The 23,005-nt window shown below is 41.5% G+C and overlaps 1 protein-coding gene across 1 annotated transcript in view; it reads left to right on the plus strand.

Annotated features, from left to right (window-relative positions):
• The window catches only part of LOC121540380 (plexin-B2-like), a 231,489-nt gene that overhangs the window by 174,411 nt on the left and 34,073 nt on the right, over positions 1-23,005 (plus strand). The window contains exons 5-19 of the mRNA XM_041849221.2: positions 251-376; positions 2,251-2,351; positions 3,381-3,507; positions 3,953-4,109; positions 4,478-4,589; positions 5,486-5,597; positions 5,811-5,912; positions 6,096-6,191; positions 6,770-6,857; positions 7,121-7,284; positions 7,685-7,833; positions 7,953-8,064; positions 8,656-8,792; positions 9,126-9,308; positions 9,619-9,727. Of these exons, the coding sequence (XP_041705155.1) occupies positions 251-376; positions 2,251-2,351; positions 3,381-3,507; positions 3,953-4,109; positions 4,478-4,589; positions 5,486-5,597; positions 5,811-5,912; positions 6,096-6,191; positions 6,770-6,857; positions 7,121-7,284; positions 7,685-7,833; positions 7,953-8,064; positions 8,656-8,792; positions 9,126-9,308; positions 9,619-9,727 (1,875 nt within the window). The remainder of the gene's footprint in view (positions 1-250; positions 377-2,250; positions 2,352-3,380; positions 3,508-3,952; positions 4,110-4,477; positions 4,590-5,485; positions 5,598-5,810; positions 5,913-6,095; positions 6,192-6,769; positions 6,858-7,120; positions 7,285-7,684; positions 7,834-7,952; positions 8,065-8,655; positions 8,793-9,125; positions 9,309-9,618; positions 9,728-23,005) is intronic.

Here is a 23,005-nt window from a genome sequence, read left to right on the forward strand (position 1 = left end):
CGTGTGTTGAGAATGAGCCTAGCGTGTGTTGAGATGGAGTCTAGCGTGTGTTGAGAAGGAGCCTAGCGTGTGTTGAGAAGGAGCCTAGCGTGTGTTGAGAAGGAGCCTAGCGTGTGTTGAGAAGGAGTCTAGTGTGTGTTGAGAAGGTGCCTAGCGTGTGTTGAGAAGGAGCCTAGCGTGTGTTGAGAAGGAGCCTAGCGTGTGTTCAGTGTTCTGTGTTGAGAGTTGTTTGTCTGGTTCTGCCTGGTAGGTGCATCTGACTGCCAACCCAGAGGTGTACAGCAGAGGACCAGGGGACACCACAGGGAAACGCATCAACAAAAACCTCTTCTTCGATGCCAGCCACAGCCACCTGTATATCACCACCGAGAAAAAGGTACAGACCTCCAGACAGTACTACTGTTTGTCAGTTATTGTTTTTATTGCTGTGGAGAGAGAAAGGGAAATACCCTGTGTGTTAACCACAGCTAGAGGAAGTAATGCTGTTAGTGTTTGTGTTGTTGACTGCATGCTGCTATAGATCATCAAGTTTTTAAGTGAATTTCGACATTACAGACATTTCAGTGTTCCGATAGACCTCCAGTCCTGACATGTTTGTATCTCTAAAGTCCCACTGTAATGCTGTTTGTGTTGTGGGCTGTGTCTGTGCATTACTACTATACAGTTGAAGTCGGAGGTTTATATACACCTTAGCCAAATACATTTAAACTCAGTTTTTCACAATTCCTGACATTTAATCCTAGTAAAAATGCCCTGTCTTAGGTCAGTTAGGATCACCACTTTATTTTAAGAATGTGAAATGTCAGAATAATTGTAGAGAGAATTATTTATTTCAGCTTTTATTTCTTTCATCACATTCCCAGTGGGTCAGAAGTTTACATACACTCAATTAGTATTTGGTAGCATTGCCTTTAAATTGTTTAACTTGGGTCAAACGTTTCAGGTAGCCTTCCACAAGCTTCCCACAATAAGTTGGGTGAATTTTGGCCCATTCCTCCTGACAGAGCTGGTGTAACTGAGTCAAGTTTGTAGGCCTCCTTGCTCGCACACGCTTTTTCAGTTTACCCACAAATTGTCTATAGGATTGAGGTCAGGGCTTTGTGATGGCCACTCCAATACCTTGACTTTGTTGTCCTTAAGCCATTTTGCCACAACTTTGGAAGTATGCTTGGGGTCATTGTCCATTTGGAAGACCCATTTGCGACCAAACTTTAACTTCCTGACTGATGTCTTGAGATGTTGCTTCAATATATCCACATAATTTTCTTTCCTCATGATGCCATCTATTTTGTGAAGTGCACCAGTTGCAGCAAAGCACCCCCACAGCATGATGATGCCACCCCCGTGCTTCACGATTGGGATGGTGTTCTTTGACTTGCAAGCCTTCCCCTTTTTCCTCCTAACATAACGATGGTCATTATGGCCAAACAGGTCTATTTCTGTTTCATCAGACCAGAGGACATTTCTCCAAAAAGTACGATCTTTGTCCCCATGTGCAGTTGTAAACCGTAGTCTGGCTTTTCTATGGCGGTTTTGGAGCAGTGGCTTCTTCCTTGCTCAGCGGCCTTTCAGGTTATGTTGATATAGGACTCCAGCATCTTCACAAGTTCCTTTGCTGTTGTTCTGGGATTGATTTGCACTTTTTGCACCAAAGTACACTCATCTCTAGGAGACAGAACGCGTCTTCTTCCTGAGCAGTATGACGGCTGCGTGGTCCTATGGTGTTTATACTTGCGTACTATTGTTTGTACAGATGAACGTGGTACCTTCAGGCATTTGGAAATTGCTCCCAAGGATAAACCAAACTTGTGGAGGTCTACAATTTTTATTCTGAGGTCTTAGCTGATTTATTTTGATTTTCCCATGATGTCAAGCAAAGAGGCACTGAGTTTGAAGGTAGGCCTTGAGATACATCCACAGGTACACCTCCAATTGATTCAAATGATGTCAATTAGCCTATCAGAAGCTTATAAAGCCATGACATCATTTTCTGGAATTTTCCAAGCTGTTTAAAGGCACAGTCAACTTAGTGTATGTAAACTTCTGACCCACTGGAATTGTGATACAGTGAATTATAAGTGAAATAATCTGTCTGTAAACAATTGTTGGAAAAATGACTTGTGTCATGCACAAATCAGATGTCCTTACCGACTTGCCAAAACTATAGTTTGTTTAAAAGAAATTTGTGGAGTGGTTGAAAAACAAGTTTTAATGACTCCAACCTAAGTGTATGTAAACTTCCGACTGTAGATCACCAAGGTGCCAGTGCAGACGTGCCATCTGAAAACCGACTGTCAGTCCTGTGTGTCGCCAAGGGACCCCTACTGTGGCTGGTGTGTTCTGGAGGGCAGGTAAGAAAAAAAGAAAGAAAGTCGCACACTCTATATATACTCCCAATCATTTTATGGAGGGAACCAGATAAGCATATCTCTCACACCCATGCCCCTCTAAACAGAGCTAGATAGGGCCTGCCATCATCAGCAGAGTGTAGATGTGTATTGAGAGCATCCTGTCGGGCTGTATCTGGTACAGCAATTGCAACGTCCGCAACCGAGAGACTTAAAAACAGCTTCTATCTCTAGGCCATCAGACTGTTAAATAGTCACCACTAGCCGGCCTCCGCCCAGTACCCTACCCTGAACATAGTCACTGTCCTATTCAGCTACCACCCGGTTACTCATCCATGCACCTTAGAGACTGCTTCCCTATGTACATAGAGTCATTGAACACTGGTCACTTTAATAATGTTTACATACTGTTTAACCCACTTCATATTTATATACTGTATTCTAGTCATGGCTCATCCTATATAACTACTGCTGTACACACCTTTTCTATTCCTATACTGTCCATACTGTCTATACACACCATCATACATACTGTATATATACTGTATATTTATATTCCAGACTGACATTGCTCGTTCTGATATTTCTTAATTCCTTTCTTTGTATTTTTTGTATTTGTGTGTATTGTTTTGTATTGTTTTGTATTACTGCACTGTTGGAGCTAGAAACATAAGCATTTCACTGCACCTGCGATAACATCTGCAAAATATGTGTACGCGACCAATAACATTTGATCTGATTTGATTGATCTGCTCTGTTTCAAAAACCTGGGCCCTTCATAGTGTTTCTGCTTTACTTCTTAATTTCTGGCACTGAGAGAGCAGAGTATTTTTGTTAGAGCCATATAAGGAGAGCTGCGCTGTGCTATTGACTGTGTTATTTCTACAGTACAGTTATCAGTACGTGAGGTATTTTAATGACAGGAAATTACTGCTATTCAGGGTCAGCGGTCACTATGAGACAGGAATGAATGTGTAACCAGCAGACAAACTGGACAGAGAGCAGTGGCTGATGGCTGTTGGTGTTCTGCAGGTGTACCAGGAGGTCTGATTGCCGGAGAGCGGAGGAGAAGAACGGCTGGTTGTGGAGCCCCAAGCAGCAGTGTGTGAAGATCGTGTCCTTCCACCCACCCAACCTCAGCTGCAAAAAGACCAAGCAGGTAGTGTACTGTACTGGGCCTGACACTGGCAGTAATCTCCTTCCTTGATAAGAAATAATAAGAATCAGTGACCCTCTGCTCTGAAACAATATGCACTCTATTGATCCTGCTCAGAAAACTGAAAACTGGCTTATTAAAACTGAGGAATGTGCTAGCGCTCAAAGCACCTCTGACTCTGCTCTCTTCCCCTATCTCTTTGTTTCTCTCTCATTCATTATCTCTCTCTCTCTTTCTATTTTTCTTGCTTCCTGACTCTCATTCTCTCTCTATTTCTTTCTCTTTCTCGTTCTCTCTCTTGCTCTCTCCTCTCTCTCGCTGTCTCCTCTCTCTCGATGGCTCTCCATCGCTCTCTCCTTCTCTCTCTCTCTCTCTCTCTCTCTCTCTCTCTCTCTCTCTCTCTCTCTCTCTCTCTCTCTCTCTCTCTCTCTCTCTCGCTCTCTCTCAGGTGGAGATCAATGTGCCCTCCCTCCCCTTCATCGGGCAGGCAGACCGTCTGTGCTGTGTGTTCCCCTCCTATATGAGTGACGCCACCATGTCGTCTGGCCAGGTCACTTGTGCCCTGCCCAACCCTGTCTCCTTACCATCCACACCTGAACACCAGGGTAGGACATCACCCTCAGCCTGCACTGGCACTGTAGTAGGGCCAGGAGCTATTCCTGACTACATGACCTGACCAAGAGAAACTCTGAGCCCTAATTATAGGCTGTAGCTTCTTAGGGCCCAGAGTTGTTCCTGACTACATGACCTGACCAAGAGAAACTCTGAGCCCTAATTATAGGCTGTAGCTTCTTAAGGCCCAGAGTTGTTCCTGGTCAGGACAGGTGGTCAAGAAAAAAACTCCTGGCCCTACTCTGTTGCTTTGTTTCATTGACCTTGAAGACTGTTTTTTGTATATATTACATTCACTGCAACCTGTAACTTCACCAATCACAATGCCACTCATTCACCCTGTTCCTCTCTGTGCCCGTAGATTTCGTGGCGGTGCCCATTAAGATCTTTGTGAACGAGTCGGTGGAGCTGGCCACCAGGGAGTTCAATTTCTACAACTGTTCAGCCACTGTGAGGAAAGCAGAGAGCACACCGTGAGTTAACTAGCTCTCCTACTGTACTGTACTCTTCTACTGTACTCTCTGGACTGTGCTCTCTGGACTTTACTCTCTGGACTGTACTCTCTGGACTGTACTCTCTGGACTGTACTCTCCTACTGTACTCTATGGACTGTACTCTCTGGACTGTACTCTCTGGACTGTACTCTCCTACTGTACTCTCCGGACTGTACTCTCTAGACTGTACTCTCCTACTGTACTCTCTGGACTGTGCTCTCCTACTGTACTCTCCTACTGTACTCTCTGGACTGTACTCTCCTACAGTTCTCTCCTACTGTACTCTCTGGACTGTACTCTCTGGACTGTTCTCTCCTACTGTACTCTCTGGACTGTACTCTCCTACTGTACTCTGTACTCTCCAACTGCACTGTACTCTCCCATTGAAACACAGTAATCTCCCATACAGTACTCTCTCACTCTCTGTACTCCCCCATTGACTAGACTCACTGGGTTTTTGTGCCAACAACCTTGATGGAAATTAATAGCAGCATGTGCACAAATAAGAGAAAGGTTTCTGTGTGTAAATTCTGTGTGATGCATGACTGATACTGGGATTGAATGCACCTCTTGCATTTTCCTCCTTTGTTATTACCAACCGGAGGAAATTGCTTCAGTTTCCTTTTCATTAATCGAAAAATGAAAGTCGATCTCATACATATGTGTTTTCTCTTTCGCTGCTTCCCGTGCTGTTTTTCATCTGGAGGAAGCATGTGATAAATGGGCTTTGTTTATCAGGTTACAGAGATATATTTTACCATCAACAATATAGGTTCTACTATTACAGGAATACTAGCACGGATGTACATGTTTTTAAACGAGATTGCCTCCCTGCTGTGTTTGTGTGTGTGTACGCTTGTATGTGCGTATCTCAGGTGTATGTCGTGTGTGACCAGCCCATGGGGCTGCCAGTGGAACACCCAGGACCACACCTGCCAGGACAAGGATGACACTGTGTTGGGCCCTCAAATCATCAAACACAGACAGGTAGCTAGGTGCTCCACTAAACAGGCTTAATATACATTGCATGTATGCTAAGAGTCATTAAAGTCATGAGTGCTTTTGTATGGAATATCAGTTTGTAAGTCAGCAGATGCATGCCAACTGATAAATGATCAGTCTGGATGAGAGTTTGTCTGCTGAATAACTAAAGGTAAAAATGCAAATGCTCTAACATGTAGTATTTCCATCTGTGTTCAGGGGGCAAGATGTCCCCAGTTCGAGAACCCTGATCCTGTGCTCATTCCTGTGGGGTTCAAAACCACCATCTGCTTTGAGGGCATCAACCTGGATGTTTACCAGGTGCTGGAAAAAATATAATGTATTTTATAGCTGTTATATAGCTTTATAGCTGTTATCAAACAATTCAAATAACAGTGGGCGCTAGTTAATGATGAATCAGACTATAATAACATTGAGATGAACCCTTGATAACTGCTCATGTATGAAGTTGGTTAACTCTCTGCTTCTCTGCTTCCTCTCTAGGACCGGGCTTTCACCATCGGCACAGAGTTGATGGGAAATATGGAGGAGGATGTCAGGTCTGAAGATGGGCTCTTCTACAGCTTCAACGGTTTTAACGTATGTCAGTGCTGCTTATTGCTCCACACCTGTCAATTGTAGCTTTCACCACTCCTAAAAGGTGTAATGATAATATGTTGCTTGGTGATGATATTGTATTGTTTGGTTACATTACCTCGTTTGTGTCAGTTTGATATTATAGCACCCCCTCATGGACAACAATCCCAATGTTATTTTTACATCCTCAAACTGTGGATTTTGTGTGATTGGAAAACATCTTAGAAACACTACAGAGAGTCAGGGACCAGCCTCCAGCCACATTCTTTTCAGACATTGATTAATTCTGCTGTTTTTGAATGGCTGCCAAAGTGTGTGTGGGGCGGCAGGTAGCCTAGCGGTTAAGAGTGTTGGACCAGTAACTGAAAGGTTGCTGGTTCAAATCCCGGAGCCAACTAGGTGAAACATCTGTCAATGTGCCCTTGAGCAAGGCACTTAACCCTAATTGCTCCTGTAAGTCGCTCTGGATAAGAGCATCTGTAAAATTAGAACTTTTATCTGGCACGTTTTGGAAATGTGAAGTGTCATTAATCACTTGTTTCACAAACTGTATTAATAATTCATTTTCTTCCTGTTTCTAGTTTTCCTTCGATAAGTCACAGGAGACAAATGTTCTGTTCTACGTGAAGGACAAACAGTCAGGCAAGAAAATAGACAGCACGCTGAATGGTAAATGGTGCATCTTTAATATGCAACTCTGTTGACAATGTCCCAAAGGACCATGTGGACATCAATGACAATTGGGGAAGCCTTATATGGCAAAGTGATAAATTAATACATTGACACATTTAACGCCATACTTTTTGCAGTCATCTAAGTGAATTGGTCAAACATCATATCAGACCTTGTACTATCAATGATCCAGTGTCATGTAAATGAAATGACAGAATAGTACTGATATTCTAAGGCGTCCCTCTTCTCTTCCTTCACAGTGACCCTATATAGCTGCTCGCTGGGCCGTGAGGACTGCAGCCTGTGTAAGAACACTGACCCTAAGTACAGGTGTGTGTGGTGTGCCAAGAGGAAGTCGTGCGTCTATGAGAAGCTGTGTATTATTGACCAGGGTACAGAGTGCCCTGACCCACACATCACTGACGTGAGTAGCACCCCACAGTACAGTAGTCATCTCTTAACTCTATACTAATAACTTATCTTTGAACCTGCAACAATATCGACTTTTGATTATCACTGACTGACTAGGCATTTTAATGATCACTTCATCAACTGCTTTATTTTATCTACCGGTAGCTACTGACAATTGGATCAGTTCACAGTCTAGTTATTTTCTATTAAAAGCCCTTACTCAAAAGGATCACCTCTCATCAATTATCATATTCTAAATTTCACAGACTGTGGGGTCACATTCTGCATGTGTTTGTGGCTTATTTCATGGTGCTGCTCTGTAAGCTACTCTATACACTGTAATCTAAAAGCTGTACGGTACTGCAAATCTAAAAGCCTGTCATCTTAAATCTGTTCTCCAATCCCCCTCCCAGATCATCCCTCGCTACGGGCCCATGGGGGGGGGCATCTCTGTCACCATCAAGGGCTCCAACCTGGGCATCCACAAGGAGGACATCAAGGCCATCAGTGTGGTGGGGGTCCCCTGTATACATCAGGAGAACAAATATGCCGTCTCCACCAGGTAACATACACTGTCAACCCAGTCACCGCTGTACCCTTCTCACACTAGGCATTGATGGAGGCGGTCTACTCAACAGTAGATTTAAATCTGAAATTAAATCTAAAATGTCTGGTTTCCAGCGTGGTGTGTGAGATCGGCCCCTTGTACCCCCTGAGCACCAACTGGGGCCAGGTGGAGGTGGAGGTGGAGGGAGGGAAGAGAGGAACGTCATCTGCTTTCTTCACATACCGGGTAACAAACCTACCACACTCCTTCACTTCAATCACACTCCTTCACTTCAGGATGAGAGGGCGGACTCGTTAAGTGGAAAATGCTTTTACATGATTTGGTTATGCTATCGCCATTCAATTTCACAGCTATACAGACACTGTATTACAGAGCTCCTTATCAGCACGCATGAAGGGCATGTCATTTAAGTGTAATATCCAAATACAATACATGAATGTTCTGTTGAATGAACTACTCTGGTGCTGCCACATTACACTGGCAGGAAATGCCCAGTACGATAAGATGAAATTGATTTGTGTGTATTATAGTTTAACAAGGTGCTATACGGCGACTCCATTTCCTCTGGTGCCTTAACAGGGTACATTGGAGCAATTTCACTGCCTTTTTTATATCTTGCACGGCTAATGCTTCTCCACAGGGGACCGCTCCACCTAACTGTTTACTCAGCAAATTGAAGGAAATGCGATGTGTGTGGGTGTGTGTGTGGGTGTGTGTGTGGGTGTGTGCGTAGGTGTGTGCGTATTTTGAAAGCCTTGTGGGGAAAGAGATGAGACAGGAATAAGATTAGTTTTTTTTTACTACCTGATCCTCCAGGACCCCATCGCCAGCTCGGTGCATCCCGCCAACGGCTCCAAGGCCGGGGGGACGGTCATCACAATCTCTGGCTCCAACCTGGACACAGCCACCAGGGAGGACATCGCCATCACCGTTGGGGGGGTGGTGTGCACTGTGTAAGTACTGCTGCATCCTGGGAAGGGAACCAGTGTCAAGGAGGGTTGCGGTTGTCTGGTCTCTAGATCTGTATATGTTCGCTTTCAGCCAACTCTTTGGCATGACAACATGCAAAAGAAAAAGTGCTATAAGCTAAAGTGAATACAGAACTAGCAAGCAGGTTAGGCTTGGGAGTTGCATTCAAATATGGGCATGATTTTCTTTAATAAGAAAGCCCAGTATTGACCTAGCTGTCATGGTCCTGCCATGTTAGTCTCCTGTGCACCGTGACCCCGGTTGACCCCAAGTGCTGAGCGGTCTGTGTCGCTGGCTGACTGTGTCCTTGTCTGCAGGGAGACGTTTGGTGCGGCCATCACCTGCAGGATGGGAGAGTACCGGGCAGATAAGGTCCCCTCAGACCTGCTCACGGTGACAGTAAAGTATGGGAAGAACACCACCACAGCCGTCCCCACAGCCTTCCAGTTCTGGGAGAACCCCACTATCCTGGACCACAAACCCAAGGGAAGCTTTGTGTGGTGAGTCCCAGTCCTCCAGAGACAAGAGGCTATTCTAGATGCTTCCACATTGTCTCACATCAGATAGCACGTCAACTCCTTCTGCACTGAGAAGCGACGTGTTATAATGATGCCATCTGTCGGAACACAAGAAAGGGTACCCTAGAGTCTAGTTTAATGGCATTCAATTTCCAACACACCTGGCTCCCTCTCCTGATACCAGTTGGTAGTTTAAATGTGATATCTCTTCTGTAGGTGAAATGTGAATGTGAGCCCCACCGTGGGTTAAAACCATAACTTTTGCCCCTTTGTGACGGTGATGTTGTTTCAGTGGTGGGAGGACCATCGTGGTGACCGGATCTGGGTTTGACCTAATTCAGAACGCCATCATGAGGGTCCAGGCCTCGGCTGACGAGTGGTCCGGCATAACTCCTTCTGAGGTATGGACTCTCTTTCTCTGCCTCTCTCTCTCTGCCTCTTTCTCGATGCCTCTTTCTCTTTCTCTGCTTCTTTCACTCTCTCTCTCTCTCTCTCTCTCTCTCTCTCTCTCTCTCTCTCTCTCTCTCTCTCTCTCTCTCTCTCTCTCTCTCTCTCTCTCTCTCTCTCTCTCTCTCTCTCAATTCAATTCAATTTAAGGGCTTTATTGGCATGTGCAACATATGTTAACATTGCCAAAGCAAGTGAAGTAGATAGTAAACAAAAGTGAAATAAACAATAAATATTAACAGTAAAAATTGAACTCAGAAGTTCCAAAAGAATAAAGACATTTCAAATGTCATATTATGTATATATACAGTGTTGTACCAATGTGCAAATAGTGAAAGTACAAATGGGAAAAATAAATAAACATAAATATGGGTTGTATTTGCAATGGTGTTTATTCTTCACTGGTTGCCCTTTTCTTGTGGCAACAGGTCACACATCTTGCTGCTGTGATGGCACACTGTGGTTATTCACCCAGTAGATAAGGGAGTTGATCAAAATTGGGTTTGTTTTCAAATTCTTTGTGGATCTCTGTACTCTGAGGGAAATATGTGTCTCTAATATGGTCATACATTTGAAAGGAGGTTAGGAAGTGCAGCTCAGTTTCCACCTCATTTTGTGGGCAGTGTGCACATAGCCTTTCTCTTGAGAGCCATGTCTGCCTACGGCGGCCTTTCTCAATAGCAAGGCTATGCTCACTGAGTCTGTACATAGTCAAAGCTTTCCTGAAGTTTGGGTCAGTCACAGTGGTCAGGTATTCTGCCACTGTGTACTCTCTGTTTAGGGCCAAATAGCATTCTAGGTTGCTCAGTTTTTTTGTTAATTCTTTCCAATATGTCAAGTAATTATCTTTTTGTTTTCTCATGATTTGGTTGGGTCTAATTGTGTTGTTGTCCTGGGGCTCTGTGGGGTCTGTTTGTGTTTGTGAACAGAGCCCCAGGACCAGCTTACTTAGGGGACTCTTCTCCAAGTCATCGCTCTGTAGGTGATGGCTTTGTTATGGAAGGTTTGGGAATCGCTTCCTTTTAAGTGGTTATAGAATTTAACGTCTCTTTTCTGGATTTTGATAATTAGCGGGTATCGGCCTAATTCTGCTCTGCATGCATTATTTTGTGTTTTTCGTTGTAGACTGAGGATATTTTTGCAGAATTCTGCATGCAGAGTCTCAATTTGGTGTTTGTCCCATTTTGTGAATTCTTGGTTGGTGAGTGGACCCCAGACCTCACAACCATAAAGGGCAATGGGTTCTATAACTGATTCAAGTATTTTTAGCCAGATCCTAATTGGTATGTCGAATTTTATGTTCCTTTTGATGGCATAGAGGGCCCTTCTTGCCTCGTCTCTCAGATCGTTCACAGCTTTGTGGAAGTTACCTGTGTCGCTGATGTTTAGGCCGAGGTATGTATCGTTTTTTGTGGGCTCTAGGGCAACGGTGTCTAGATGGAATTGGATTTGTGGTCCTGGCAACTGGACCTTTTTTGGAACACCATTATTTTTGTCTTACTGAGATTTACTGTCAGGGCCCAGGTCTGACACAATCTGTGCAGAAGATCTAGGTGCTGCTGTAGGCCCTCCTTGGTTGGTGACAGAAGCACCAGATCATCAGCAAACTGTAGACATTTGACTTCCGATTCTAGTAGGGTGAGGCCGGGTGCTGCAGACTGTTCTAGGGCCCTCGCCAATTCGTTGATATATATGTTGAAGAGTGTGGGGCTTAAACTGCATCCCTGTCTCACCCCACGGCCCTGTGGAAAGAAATGTGTGCGTTTTTTGCCAATTTTAACCGCACACTTGTTGTTTGAGTACATGGATTTTATAATGTCGTATGTTTTTCCCCCAACCCAACTTTCCATCAATTTGTATAGCAGACCCTCATGCCAAATTGAGTCAAAAGCTTTTTTGAAATCAACAAAGCATGATAAGACTTTGCCTTTGTTTTGTTTGTTTGTTTGTCAATTAGGGTGTGCAGGGTGAATACGTGGTCTGTCGTATGGTAATTTGGTAAAAAGCCAATTTGACATTTGCTCAGTACATTGTTTTCACTGAGGAAATGAACTAGTCTGTTGTTAATGATAATGAAGAGTATTTTCCCAAGGTTGCTGTTGACGCATATCCCACGGTAGTTATTGGGGTCAAAATTGTCTCCACTTTTGTGGATTGGGGTGATCTGTCCTTGGTTCCAAATATTGGGGAAGATGCCAGAACTAAGGATGATGTTAAAGTTTAAGTATAGCCAATTGGAATTTGTGGTCTGTATATTTTATAATTTAATTGAGGATACCATCAACACCACAGGCTTTTTTGGGTTGGAGGGTTTGTATTTTGTCCTGTAGTTCATTCAATGTAATTGGAGAATTCAGTGGGTTCTGGTAGTCTTTAATAGTTGATTATAAGATTTACATTTGATCATGTATTTTTTTGCTGTTTGTTCTTTGTTATATGGCCAAAAAGATTGGAGAAGTGGTTTACCCATACATCTCTGTTTTGGATAGATAGCTCTTTGTGTTGTTGTTTGTTTAGTGTTTTCCAATTTTCTGACATGCTGTTCCTTATTTTTCCGTAGTGTATTTCTGTATTGTTTTACCATAGTGAAGGCGTAGGCTCAGGTTTTCTGGGTCTCTATGTTTTTGATTGGATAGGTTTCTCAATTTCTTTCTTAGGTTTTTGCATTCTTCATCAAACCATTTGTCACTGTTGTTACTTTTCTTCGGTTTTCTGTTAGATATTTTTTAGATTTGATAGGGAAGCTGAGAGGTCAAAAATACTGTTTAGGTTTTCTACTGCCAAGTTTACACCTTCACTATTACAGTGGAACGATTTGTCCAGGAAGTTGTTTAAAAGGGATTGAATTTGTTGTTGCCTAATAGTTTTTTGGTAGGTTTCGACACTACTTTCCTTCCATCTATAGCATTTCTTTTTTTTCTTTTTTTTAGGGGGTAGATCAGCTTTAATATTGCACAGATAGATTGTAACTTCCATCAATGTAATTGTCTGCATCACTTCCAATCCCCCATATGTTTTTTTTATTCTCGCAAATATATATATATATATATATATATATATATATATATATATACACACGTACATACATACACATACATACATATATACACATACATATACATTTCCTTTGAAAAATATATATATTTCCCTTTATTACTTTACAACCCCACCACCCCTTCCCTAATTGGAGTAAACTAGTGAACAACAATGCTTAGGCCTCTACTTCCAGCTTATACATACTACATACATTTCATGGACAAAGCCAATCTCACAATTATTCTACTTTGTTTGTTTTTACTCCTGAACTTCCTCTACCCTCAACCTCTCCGATAATTTTCATGATGTCCATCCGGTTTGCTTCTATATTACATATCTTTCTAACTGTGCTCTTTCACAAAAGCTCTCAACCTATAACCTATATATTTATTATGGACACAGTATGCTTACATTATTAGTTATCTTGTTGTTATTAGTTGTTGTTAGTTGTTATTAGTCCCATCAACTCCATTCAACATACCCATCTATCTCTTAACACCATCCATATTGGATTTTTATTTGCCATATATTTTTCAACTGTACTGTGATGTTTTACAAAAGTTCTGAACCTTTCTTTTCTCATTGTTTCTACAGATTGTAAATTGAAAAGAAACATTTTTGCTCAAAGTATAATTATATTATTGATCGATTGACTATGACTTTTCAGATCACCCAGTAATGCTATCTGCAGGGTTAGCTCCAGGTAAATATTGCAATCCTTTAGCCATTCCTGGACCTGTGTCCAAAAACAAGCTACAAATGGACAGTACCAAAACAAATGATCTAATGATTCTGTCTCTTCGCAGCAAAATCTGCAGAGCTGGGAAGATTGTATCCCCCATATAAATAACATTCTATTGGTAGCAAGAATTTTATATAATAATTTTAATTTAAAAATTCTAAGTTTTGAATCTGGCGTCGTTTTGGGTATCAGTTCATAAACACTATGCCATGGGATAGGTTCGTCAAAAATCTCTTCCCAACTATTTTGCAATCTATATGGGACAGCTGTCCTTTGGTCCTTAAATGAAACTGGTATACTTTGTTATTTATCACAGTTTTCTTTAACCAATAATGTTCTTTAATGCAAGGCCAACAGACAAGTTCCTTACATTTTCCCCCTTCCACTTTCCTCTTCCATTTTTGCGGTAATGCTGCAATTATTTGGTTGTAATTTTGGGTAGAGCAGACATTTCCATATGTTTTTGTTAGCTGCATGTGCGACATAACTCCACCAGTCCTACCGATGATATCATTTCTGAAGATTATACCTTTTTTTTATGTTGTCAAAAACAAAAAGGTTTTTAATCAATTTGTATATTTGAGTTTAACCACATTATTTGTTGCATTATTCGTTTCTGGAGGATTACATTGAAATTGCAACCAACTTTCTATCGCATGTTTTAGAAATAGTGATATTTGGGAGATGATTTCCTTTTAAAATAACTGAAAGTGTGAGGTTGTAATCTGAATAAAGGGAAAAAGGCCATTCTTGAACATTGGGTGAGACAATCTCACTAATTTGCTAGAGAACCAGTTCGGATTTAAGTATAACTTTTGTATGACTGAAGCTTTTAGTGACAGGTCTAATGCTTTAATATTTTATAACTTCTGTCCTCCGAATTCATATTAATTATATAAATAGGCCCGTTTAATTTTGTCTGGCTTGCCGTTCCAAATAAAATGGAATATTTTTTTCTCATATAATTTAAAAGAACTGTTCGCTAGGCGTAGGCAAGACCATAAGCAAATAGGTAAACTGGGATAATACTAAAGAGTTAATCAAGGTGATTTTTCCACAAATTGACAGGTATTTACCTTTCCATGGTAGCAAGATCTTATCTATTTTTGCTAACCTTCTATTAAAATTTATTGGAGTGAGATCATTTATTTCATTTGGGATATGTATTCCGAGTATATCCACATCACCATCAGACCATTTTATTGGTAAACTACATGGTAATGTACATTTTTAATTTTTTAGTGATCCAATACATAATATGGTCCATTTATCATAATTTGTAATCCAGAGAGGTTAGAAAATGTATCTAGATCCTCAATGAGCCTGTGGAGGGATTCAAGTTGTGGATTTAAAAGAAAACATGAATCATCAGCGTACAATGACACTTTGTTTTTAAGCCCTGGATTTCTAATCCTTTGATATTATTGTTGAATCTGATTTTAATAGCTAACATCTCGATGGCCACAATAAATAGATATGCCGATTGTGGACAACCTTGTTTCACTCCTCTTGACAGTTTAAAACTTTCGGAGAAATAGCCATTATTTACTATTTTACACCTAGGGTTACTATACATGATTTTAACCCATTTTATAAGAGATTCTCCATATCGAAATGCTCCAGGCATTTATATATAAACCCCAGTCATACTTTATCAAATGCCTTTTCGAAGTCTGCTATGAATAGCAGGCCTGGTTTCCCAGATTTTTCATAGTGTTCTATTGTTTCCAGTCCTTGCCTTATATTATCTCCAATGTATATTCCATGTAAAAAACCTGTCTGATTAGAATGAATAATGTCTGACAATACCTTTTTAATTCTATGAGCTATACATTTTGCTAGAATTTTTGCATCACAACACTGACGTGTAAGGGGCCTACCATTTTTTTAATGGACTGGATCTTTGTATTTTCCACTTGTATCCTGTTTCAGTAATAATTAAATCAGACCTTCTTCTTGAGTGTCTGATAATCTACTATTTACATAGGAGTGGTTAAAACATGCTAATAACGGTCCTCTGAGTATATCAAAAAAGGTTTGGTATACCTCGACTGGTATGCCATCCAACCCTGGAGTTTTCTCGGACTTAAAGTCTTCAATTGCATCCAGAAGTTCCTCCTCTGTAATTTCATCTTCACATGAGTCTTTCTGTATGGCTGTTAATTTGACATTATTAATAGAAAAAAAATCTCTACAATTAGCTTCAGTTAGAGGAGATGGAGGCAACTGAAACGAAAACATATGCTTAAAGTTCTTTGTTTCCTCCTTCAAAATATCATTTGGTGAATCATGGGTGACTCCATCATTTGGAACCAGTTTCAGTAAATTATTTTTGGTAGCATTCCTATGCTGAAAATAAAAAAATAATTTGGTGCATTTCCCCCATATTCCATCCAGTTTGCTTTATTTTTATAATATATTACAGTTTATCTTTTTCTCAATTTATTTTTGTTTTTCCTCTAATTTATTCTGAGCCTCTATGTTACAGTTTTTTTTGTTATCTATCTATTCTGTTAGACCTTCTATTTCCTTTGTTAGTATGGACTCTTTTGACCAAAATTGCTTTTGTTTTTGAGATGAGTACTGAATTGCATGCTATGTTATGACGGAAAAAATCTGTTATGAATTCCTCTGTCCTAGATAAAAACAAGTTATCATCCAATAGGCTTTGATAAAATTTCCAATATGCTCGCCCACGTGGAAATTCAGTAAGAGTAATGTATATGCCAATTATATGATGGTCCGACCGCATTCTGTCCCCATCAACACTTTTAAAAGTTTTGGTGCCAACGAGAATAACATAAGAAAGAAGTCAAGAAGACTAGCTTGATTGAGTCTCCCCATGTATATCTCACTAGATCAGGATATTTAAGCCTCCATATATCCACTAGTTCTAATGTATCCATGACATTCATGATTTCCTTAAGAGCATGAGGGTGATTGTTTGTAGTGTGATTTCCTTTACGGTCCATTGAGCTATTTAAAACAGTATTATAATCTCCCACCATAATAATAGAGTCTTGAATTGCTTGCAGGGTTGATAATTTATTATATATATTGTTAAAGAAGTGTGGATCATCATTATTTGGTCCGTAAAGGTTAATGAGCCATATCTGTTTATGGTCCAATAACATATTTAAAATCATCCATCTACCTTGCGGATCTGTTTGGACAATTTGCATATTCGGATCAAAATTACTGTTAATTAATGTCATCACACCTTTTGAGTCTTTGCCCATGGGAGAAGTATATTTCGCCCCCCCCCCATTCCTTTTCCCACGCAACTTAATCTAGAATTGTTGAATGAGTTTCCTGTAAACAATAGATATTATATTTATTCTCTTTGAGCCGTGTAAATATTGTTCTTATTTTGTTATTATCTGCTAAGCCATTACAGTTATAACTGGCTATACTTATTTCACCATATACCATAATGAGATACAAGTTCCAAAACTATTTATCATTATATATGTTTGTAAATTTACCCATAAAAATACCATAGTTATTGAGTGTCCATATAGCTGTACCATGATATTTGCATTGCTACAAACCCTCCAATTGTTCTCCACTAATTCCCCTGCTAAAGCCCCTCCCTGTCCCAAGTTGGGCCGTCATCCCAGTGATCAGCATACCACCCCCGCCCCTCCGGATCCCTAGGGCCCCGAGAGGCCAGGACCCATCCATCGAAAAAATCACACAGTGCCACCCACAAAACAGAAGCAGGTCAACCGCCAAAAGCATTTCCAATGCTCTCACCTCTCTCTCTCTCTCTATATATATATATATATATAGCTATTTAAAAATATATATATCTATTCAAATATCTTGCATATCTTATTTTCCAACATTATCAATGAATATGTGTAATAATGTTGGCAGTTCATGCGTAGGATTTTAACCTATAACCCGGATTGCCATTGTATTACATTACATTTTTGACAAGCAATTATTATTTTAGCAAACAATTATTGTGGTTCATCCTATATTCTCCCTAACATCCTTACCCCTCTTGCAACAGATGTGGGATAAACACACACGCACATACTCTAACACACTCAACCCCTTTCCTCCACAATCAACCATAAAATAAGATGCTCAACGGTTGTTACATCCCAGAGCCCAACTCAAGAAAGGACCTGATTTACGAATGCATATACGAATGCATATACAGTTACAGCTGTTTGAGAAAGCATGCAAGATTGAGCAAAAATTTACAACAATGTGAGATTTGATTAATCTATTTAATCTATGTCAAGTCCTAGGTGATGGAGATCAGATCCATCCTCTTCACCTGAGACACAAACACTCTGGTCCCCCGTTGTACCATTTTCCAAGCATCTCCGTGCAGTCAGACCTTTGATTATTTTGTGCCACCTGGGCCACAATGATAAGCCCCCTCTCTGATTGTCCGAGTGTGACCCCCTCCCCATGGGTTACTGCAGCCAGTGTTGCCAGCACTGCCACTACCTGGGGGGGAGGGGGGTACCCCACCAGAATCCCCACCGGCTAAGTACAAGGTCGTCAAGGTTCTCATTAGCAGCTTTGAGAATTTCCTTGTATATTATGCTCTCCCATCAGGGGGCTCTGGCTTTGTAGGACCAACCCTGCCAGGCAGGCTCAGAATCTTGAGGGGACGGTGCTGCTCAAGTAGGTCTCTGACCGCATTAATTTTTCTGTTTTGGCTGCATATACAGTGAGGGAAAAAAATATTTGATCCCCTGCTGATTTTGTACGTTTGCCCACTAACAAAGAAATTATCAGTCTATAATTTTAATGGTAGGTTTATTTGAACAGTGAGAGACAGAATAACAACAAAAAAATCCAGAAAAACGCATGTCACAAATGTTACAAATTGATTTGCATTTTAATGAGGGAAATAAGTATTTGACCCCCTCTCAATCAGAACGATTTCTGTCTCCCAGGTGTCTTTTATACAGGTAACGAGCTGAGATTAGGAGCACACTCTTAAAGGGAGTGCTCCTAATCTCAGCGTGTTACCTGTATAAAAGACACCTGTCCACAGAAGCAATCAATCAATCAGATTCCAAACTCTCCACCATGGCCAAGACCAAAGAGCTCTCCAAGGATGCCAGGGACAAGATTGTAGATCTACACAAGGCTGGAATGGGCTACAAGACCATCGCCAAGCAGCTTGGTGAGAAGGTGACAACAGTTGGTGCGATTATTCGCAAATGGAAGAAAAACAAAAGAACTGTCAATCTCCCTCGGCCTGGGGCTCCATGCAAGATCTCACCTCGTGGAGTTGCAATGATCATGAGAACGGTGAGGAATCAGCCCAGAACTACAAGGGAGGATCTTGTCAATGATCTCAAGGCAGCTGGGACCATAGTCACCAAGAAAACTATTGGTAACACACTACGCTGTGAAGGACTGAAATCCTACAGCGCCCGCAAGGTCCCCCTGCTCAAGAAAGCACATATACATGCCCGTCTGAAGTTTGCCAATGAACATCTGAATGATTCAGAGGAGAACTGGGTGAAAGTGTTGTGGTCAGATGAGACCAAAATGGAGCTCTTTGGCATCAACTCAACTCGCCGTGTTTGGAGGAGGAGGAATGCTGACCCCAAGAACACCATCCCCACCGTCAAACATGGAGGTGGAAACATTATGCTTTGGGGGTGTTTTTCTGCTAAGGGGACAGGACAACTTCACTGCATCAAAGGGACGATGGACGGGGCCATGTACCATCAAATCTTGGGTGAGAACCTCCTTCCCTCAGCCAGGGCATTGAAAATGGGTCGTGGATGGGTATTCCAGCATGACAATGACCCAAAACACACGGCCAAGGCAACAAAGGAGTGGTTTAAGAAGAAGCACATTAAGGTCCTGGAGTGGCCTAGCCAGTCTCCAGACCTTAATCCCATAGAAAATCTGTGGAGGGAGCTGAAGGTTCGAATTGCCAAACGTCAGCCTCGAAACCTTAATGACTTGGAGAAGATCTGCAAAGAGGAGTGGGACAAAATCCCTCCTGAGATGTGTGCAAACCTGGTGGCCAACTACAAGAAACGTCTGACCTCTGTGATTGCCAACAAGGGTTTTGCCACCAAGTACTAAGTCATGTTTTGCAGAGGGGTCAAATACTTATTTCCCTCATTAAAATGCAAATCACTTCATAACATTTTTTACATGCATTTTTCTGGATATTTTTGTTGTTTTTCTGTCTCTCACTGTTCAAATAAACCTACCATTAAAATCATAGACTGATAATTTCTTTGTCAGTGGGCAAACGTACAAAATCAGCAGGGGATCAAATACTTTTTTCCCTCACTGTAGTCAACTCACAGCAGGTCCATATAACAGATGGGGACTTCTCTTTGGTGTATGGATCGCTCAGGTGGGTGTCTAGGATATAGGGTTGGGGATCGTTCCATCATGATAGGACAATAAACATTTTTTTATTAGATGTATACTATATTTTAAATGTATATCCCTCATCTGCACCAAATGGAAAGCTCTCTCTCACAACCCATGCTCACAGACACACGTTGGTTCTGGGAAATGCAACCATTTCCTTTCTCAATCACTTAAAGCCACACTTATTCAAACACAAAAATGCACACCACACCTTCCATCACAATTCATCCACACATACCCACATACTGTTCCTTCTATGTCTTCTGTTTGCTATGTTTTTATCTCCACTATGTTGATTGAGTACTTGTGTTCTAATTTAGTTGTATTTGAAGATGTATTATTTTGCTTGTTATCTTTTCTTGTAATACCGTCTTTTCCCTTTATAAAATACTATACCTACTATAAATGTGCTTTATTATTACAATCCCTATCATGGCTAGTATTGGGTGTTCCATTATTCGACTCCTCTATTAGAACTTTCAGAATAGCCATGGAGTAGTCTTTGTGTCGCGGAACATTTGATTCTCAATATACAGTTTATCGACAACAAGAGCAACACGCTTCCCATTTGATCTATTTTCCTTGAAGATTGGGTACAGAACTTTGCGCCGTTCTGCAATCTCCCTCGGGAACTGATCATTCATGCCTATTTTCGTGCCAGCAAGTATTTTACCTAGGCTTTTAACCATTACTTTATCCTTAAAAAAAGCTAATTTGACAACAATTGAACGCTCATATCTCTGTCCTCTTTGTCCGAAACGGTGTACACGTTTGAGTTGGATTTTGTCTACAGCCTCGAGTGGAATTTGAAGCGTTGTAAGAAAGAAGTCCTTCACAAAACTGAAATATCACATTTACATAAGTATTCAGACCCTTTATTCAGTACTTTGTTGAAGCACCTTTGGCAGCCATTACTGCCTCGAGTCTTCTTGGGTATGACACTACAAGCTTGGCACACCTGTATTTGGGGAGTTTCTCCCATTCTTCTATGCAGATCCTCTCAAGCTCTGTCAGGTTGGATGGGGAGCGTCACTGCACAGCTATTTTCGGGTTTCTTCAGAGATGTTCGATTGGGTTCAAGTCCGGGCTCTGGCTGGACATTCAGAGACTTGTTCCGAAGCCACTCCTGCGTTGTCTTGTCTGTGTGCTTAGGGTCGTTGTCCTGTTGGAAGGTGAACCTTCGCCCCCCAGTCTGAGGTCCTGAGCGCTCTGGAGCAGGTTTTCATCAAGGATCTCTCTGTACTTTGCTCCGTTCATCTTTCCCTCGATCCTGACTAGTCTCCCAGTCCCTGCCGCTGAAAAACATCCCCACGGCATGATGCTGCCACCACCATGCTTCACCGTAGGGATGGTGCCAGGTTTTCTCCAGACGTGACGCTTGGCATTCAGGCCAAAGAGTTCAATCTTGTTTCTCATAGTCTGAGAGTCCTTTAGGTGCCTTTTGGCAAACTCAAAGCGGGCTCTCATGTGCCTTTTACTGAGGATTGGCTTCCGTCTGGCCACTCTACCATAAAGGCCTGATTGTTGGTGTGCTGCAGAGATGGTTGTCCTTCTGAAAGGTTCTCCCATCTCCACAGAGGAACTCTGGAGCTCTGTCAGAGTGACCTTTGGGTTCTTGGTCACCTCCCTGACCAAGGCCCTTCTCCCCCGATTGCTCAGTTTGGCCGTGCGGCCAGCTCTAGGAAGAGTCTTGGTGGTTCCAAACGTCTTCCATTTAAGAATGATGGAGGCCACTGTGTTCTTGGGGACCTTCAATGCTGCAGAAATATTTTGGTACCCTTCCCCAGATCTGTGCCTCGACACAATCCTGTCTCGGAGCTCTATGGACAATTCCTTCGACCTAATGGCTTGGTTTTTGCTCTAACATGCCCTGTTAATAACTGTGGGACCTTATATAGGCAGGTGTGTGCCTTTCCAAATCATGTCCAATTAATTGAATTTACCACAGGTGGACTCCAATCAAGTTGTAGAATCATCTCAAGGATGATCAATGGAAACAGAATGCGCCTGAGCTCAATTTAGAGTCTCATAGCGAAGGGTCTGAATACTTATGTAAATAAGGTATTTATGTTATTTATGTTTAATACATTAAAACAATTCTAAAAACCTGTTTTCGCTTTGTCATTATGGGGTATTGTGTGTAGATTGAGGAAGAAAACATTTAATTTAATCCATTTAGATAAAGGCTGTAACGTAAAAAATTCTTTACGAATGCACTGTATACAAAATATGAAAACAACAGTGACAAAAATAAGAAAAATTAATATATAACAAATAAATATAATGACTGGTGCACTTACAGTACCAGTCAAAGGTTTGGACACACCTACTCATTCAAGGGTTTTTCTTTTTACTATTTTCTACATTGTAGAATAATAGTGAAGACATCAAAACTATGAAATAACACATATGGACTCATGTAGTAACCAAAAAAGTGTTAAACAAATCAAAATATATTTTATATTTGAGATTCTTCAAATAGCCACCCTTTGCTTTGATGACAGCTTTGCACACTCTTGGCATTCTCTCAACCAGCTTCACCTGGAGTGCTTTTCCAACAGTCTTGAAGGAGTTCCCACATATGCTGAGCATTTGTTGACTGCTTTTCTGATTCATCCCAAACCATCTCAATTTCATTGAGGTCGGGGGATGGTGGAGGCCAGGTCATCTGATGCAGCACACCATCACTCTCCTTCTGGGAAAAATAGCCCTTACACAGCCTGGAAGTGTGTTGGGTCATTGTCCTGTTGAAAAACAAATGATAGTCCCACTAAGCCCAAACCAGATGGGATGGCGTATCACTGCAGAATGCTGTGGTAGCCATGCTGGTTAAGTGTGCCTTGAATTCTAAATAATTCACAGAGAGTGTCACCAGCAAAGCTCCCCCACACCATAACACCTCCTCATCCCTGCTTTACGGTGGGAAATACACATTCAGAGATCGTCCGTTCACCCACACCGCTTCTCACAAAGACACGGCGGTTGGAACCAAAAATGTAAAATTTGGACTCAAGACCAAAGGTCAAATTTCCACCGGTTTAATGTCCATTGCTCATGTTTCTTGGCCCAAGCAAGTCTC

The sequence above is a fragment of the Coregonus clupeaformis genome, chromosome 26 (assembly GCF_020615455.1).
Source record: "Coregonus clupeaformis isolate EN_2021a chromosome 26, ASM2061545v1, whole genome shotgun sequence".
Taxonomy (NCBI): domain Eukaryota; kingdom Metazoa; phylum Chordata; class Actinopteri; order Salmoniformes; family Salmonidae; genus Coregonus; species Coregonus clupeaformis.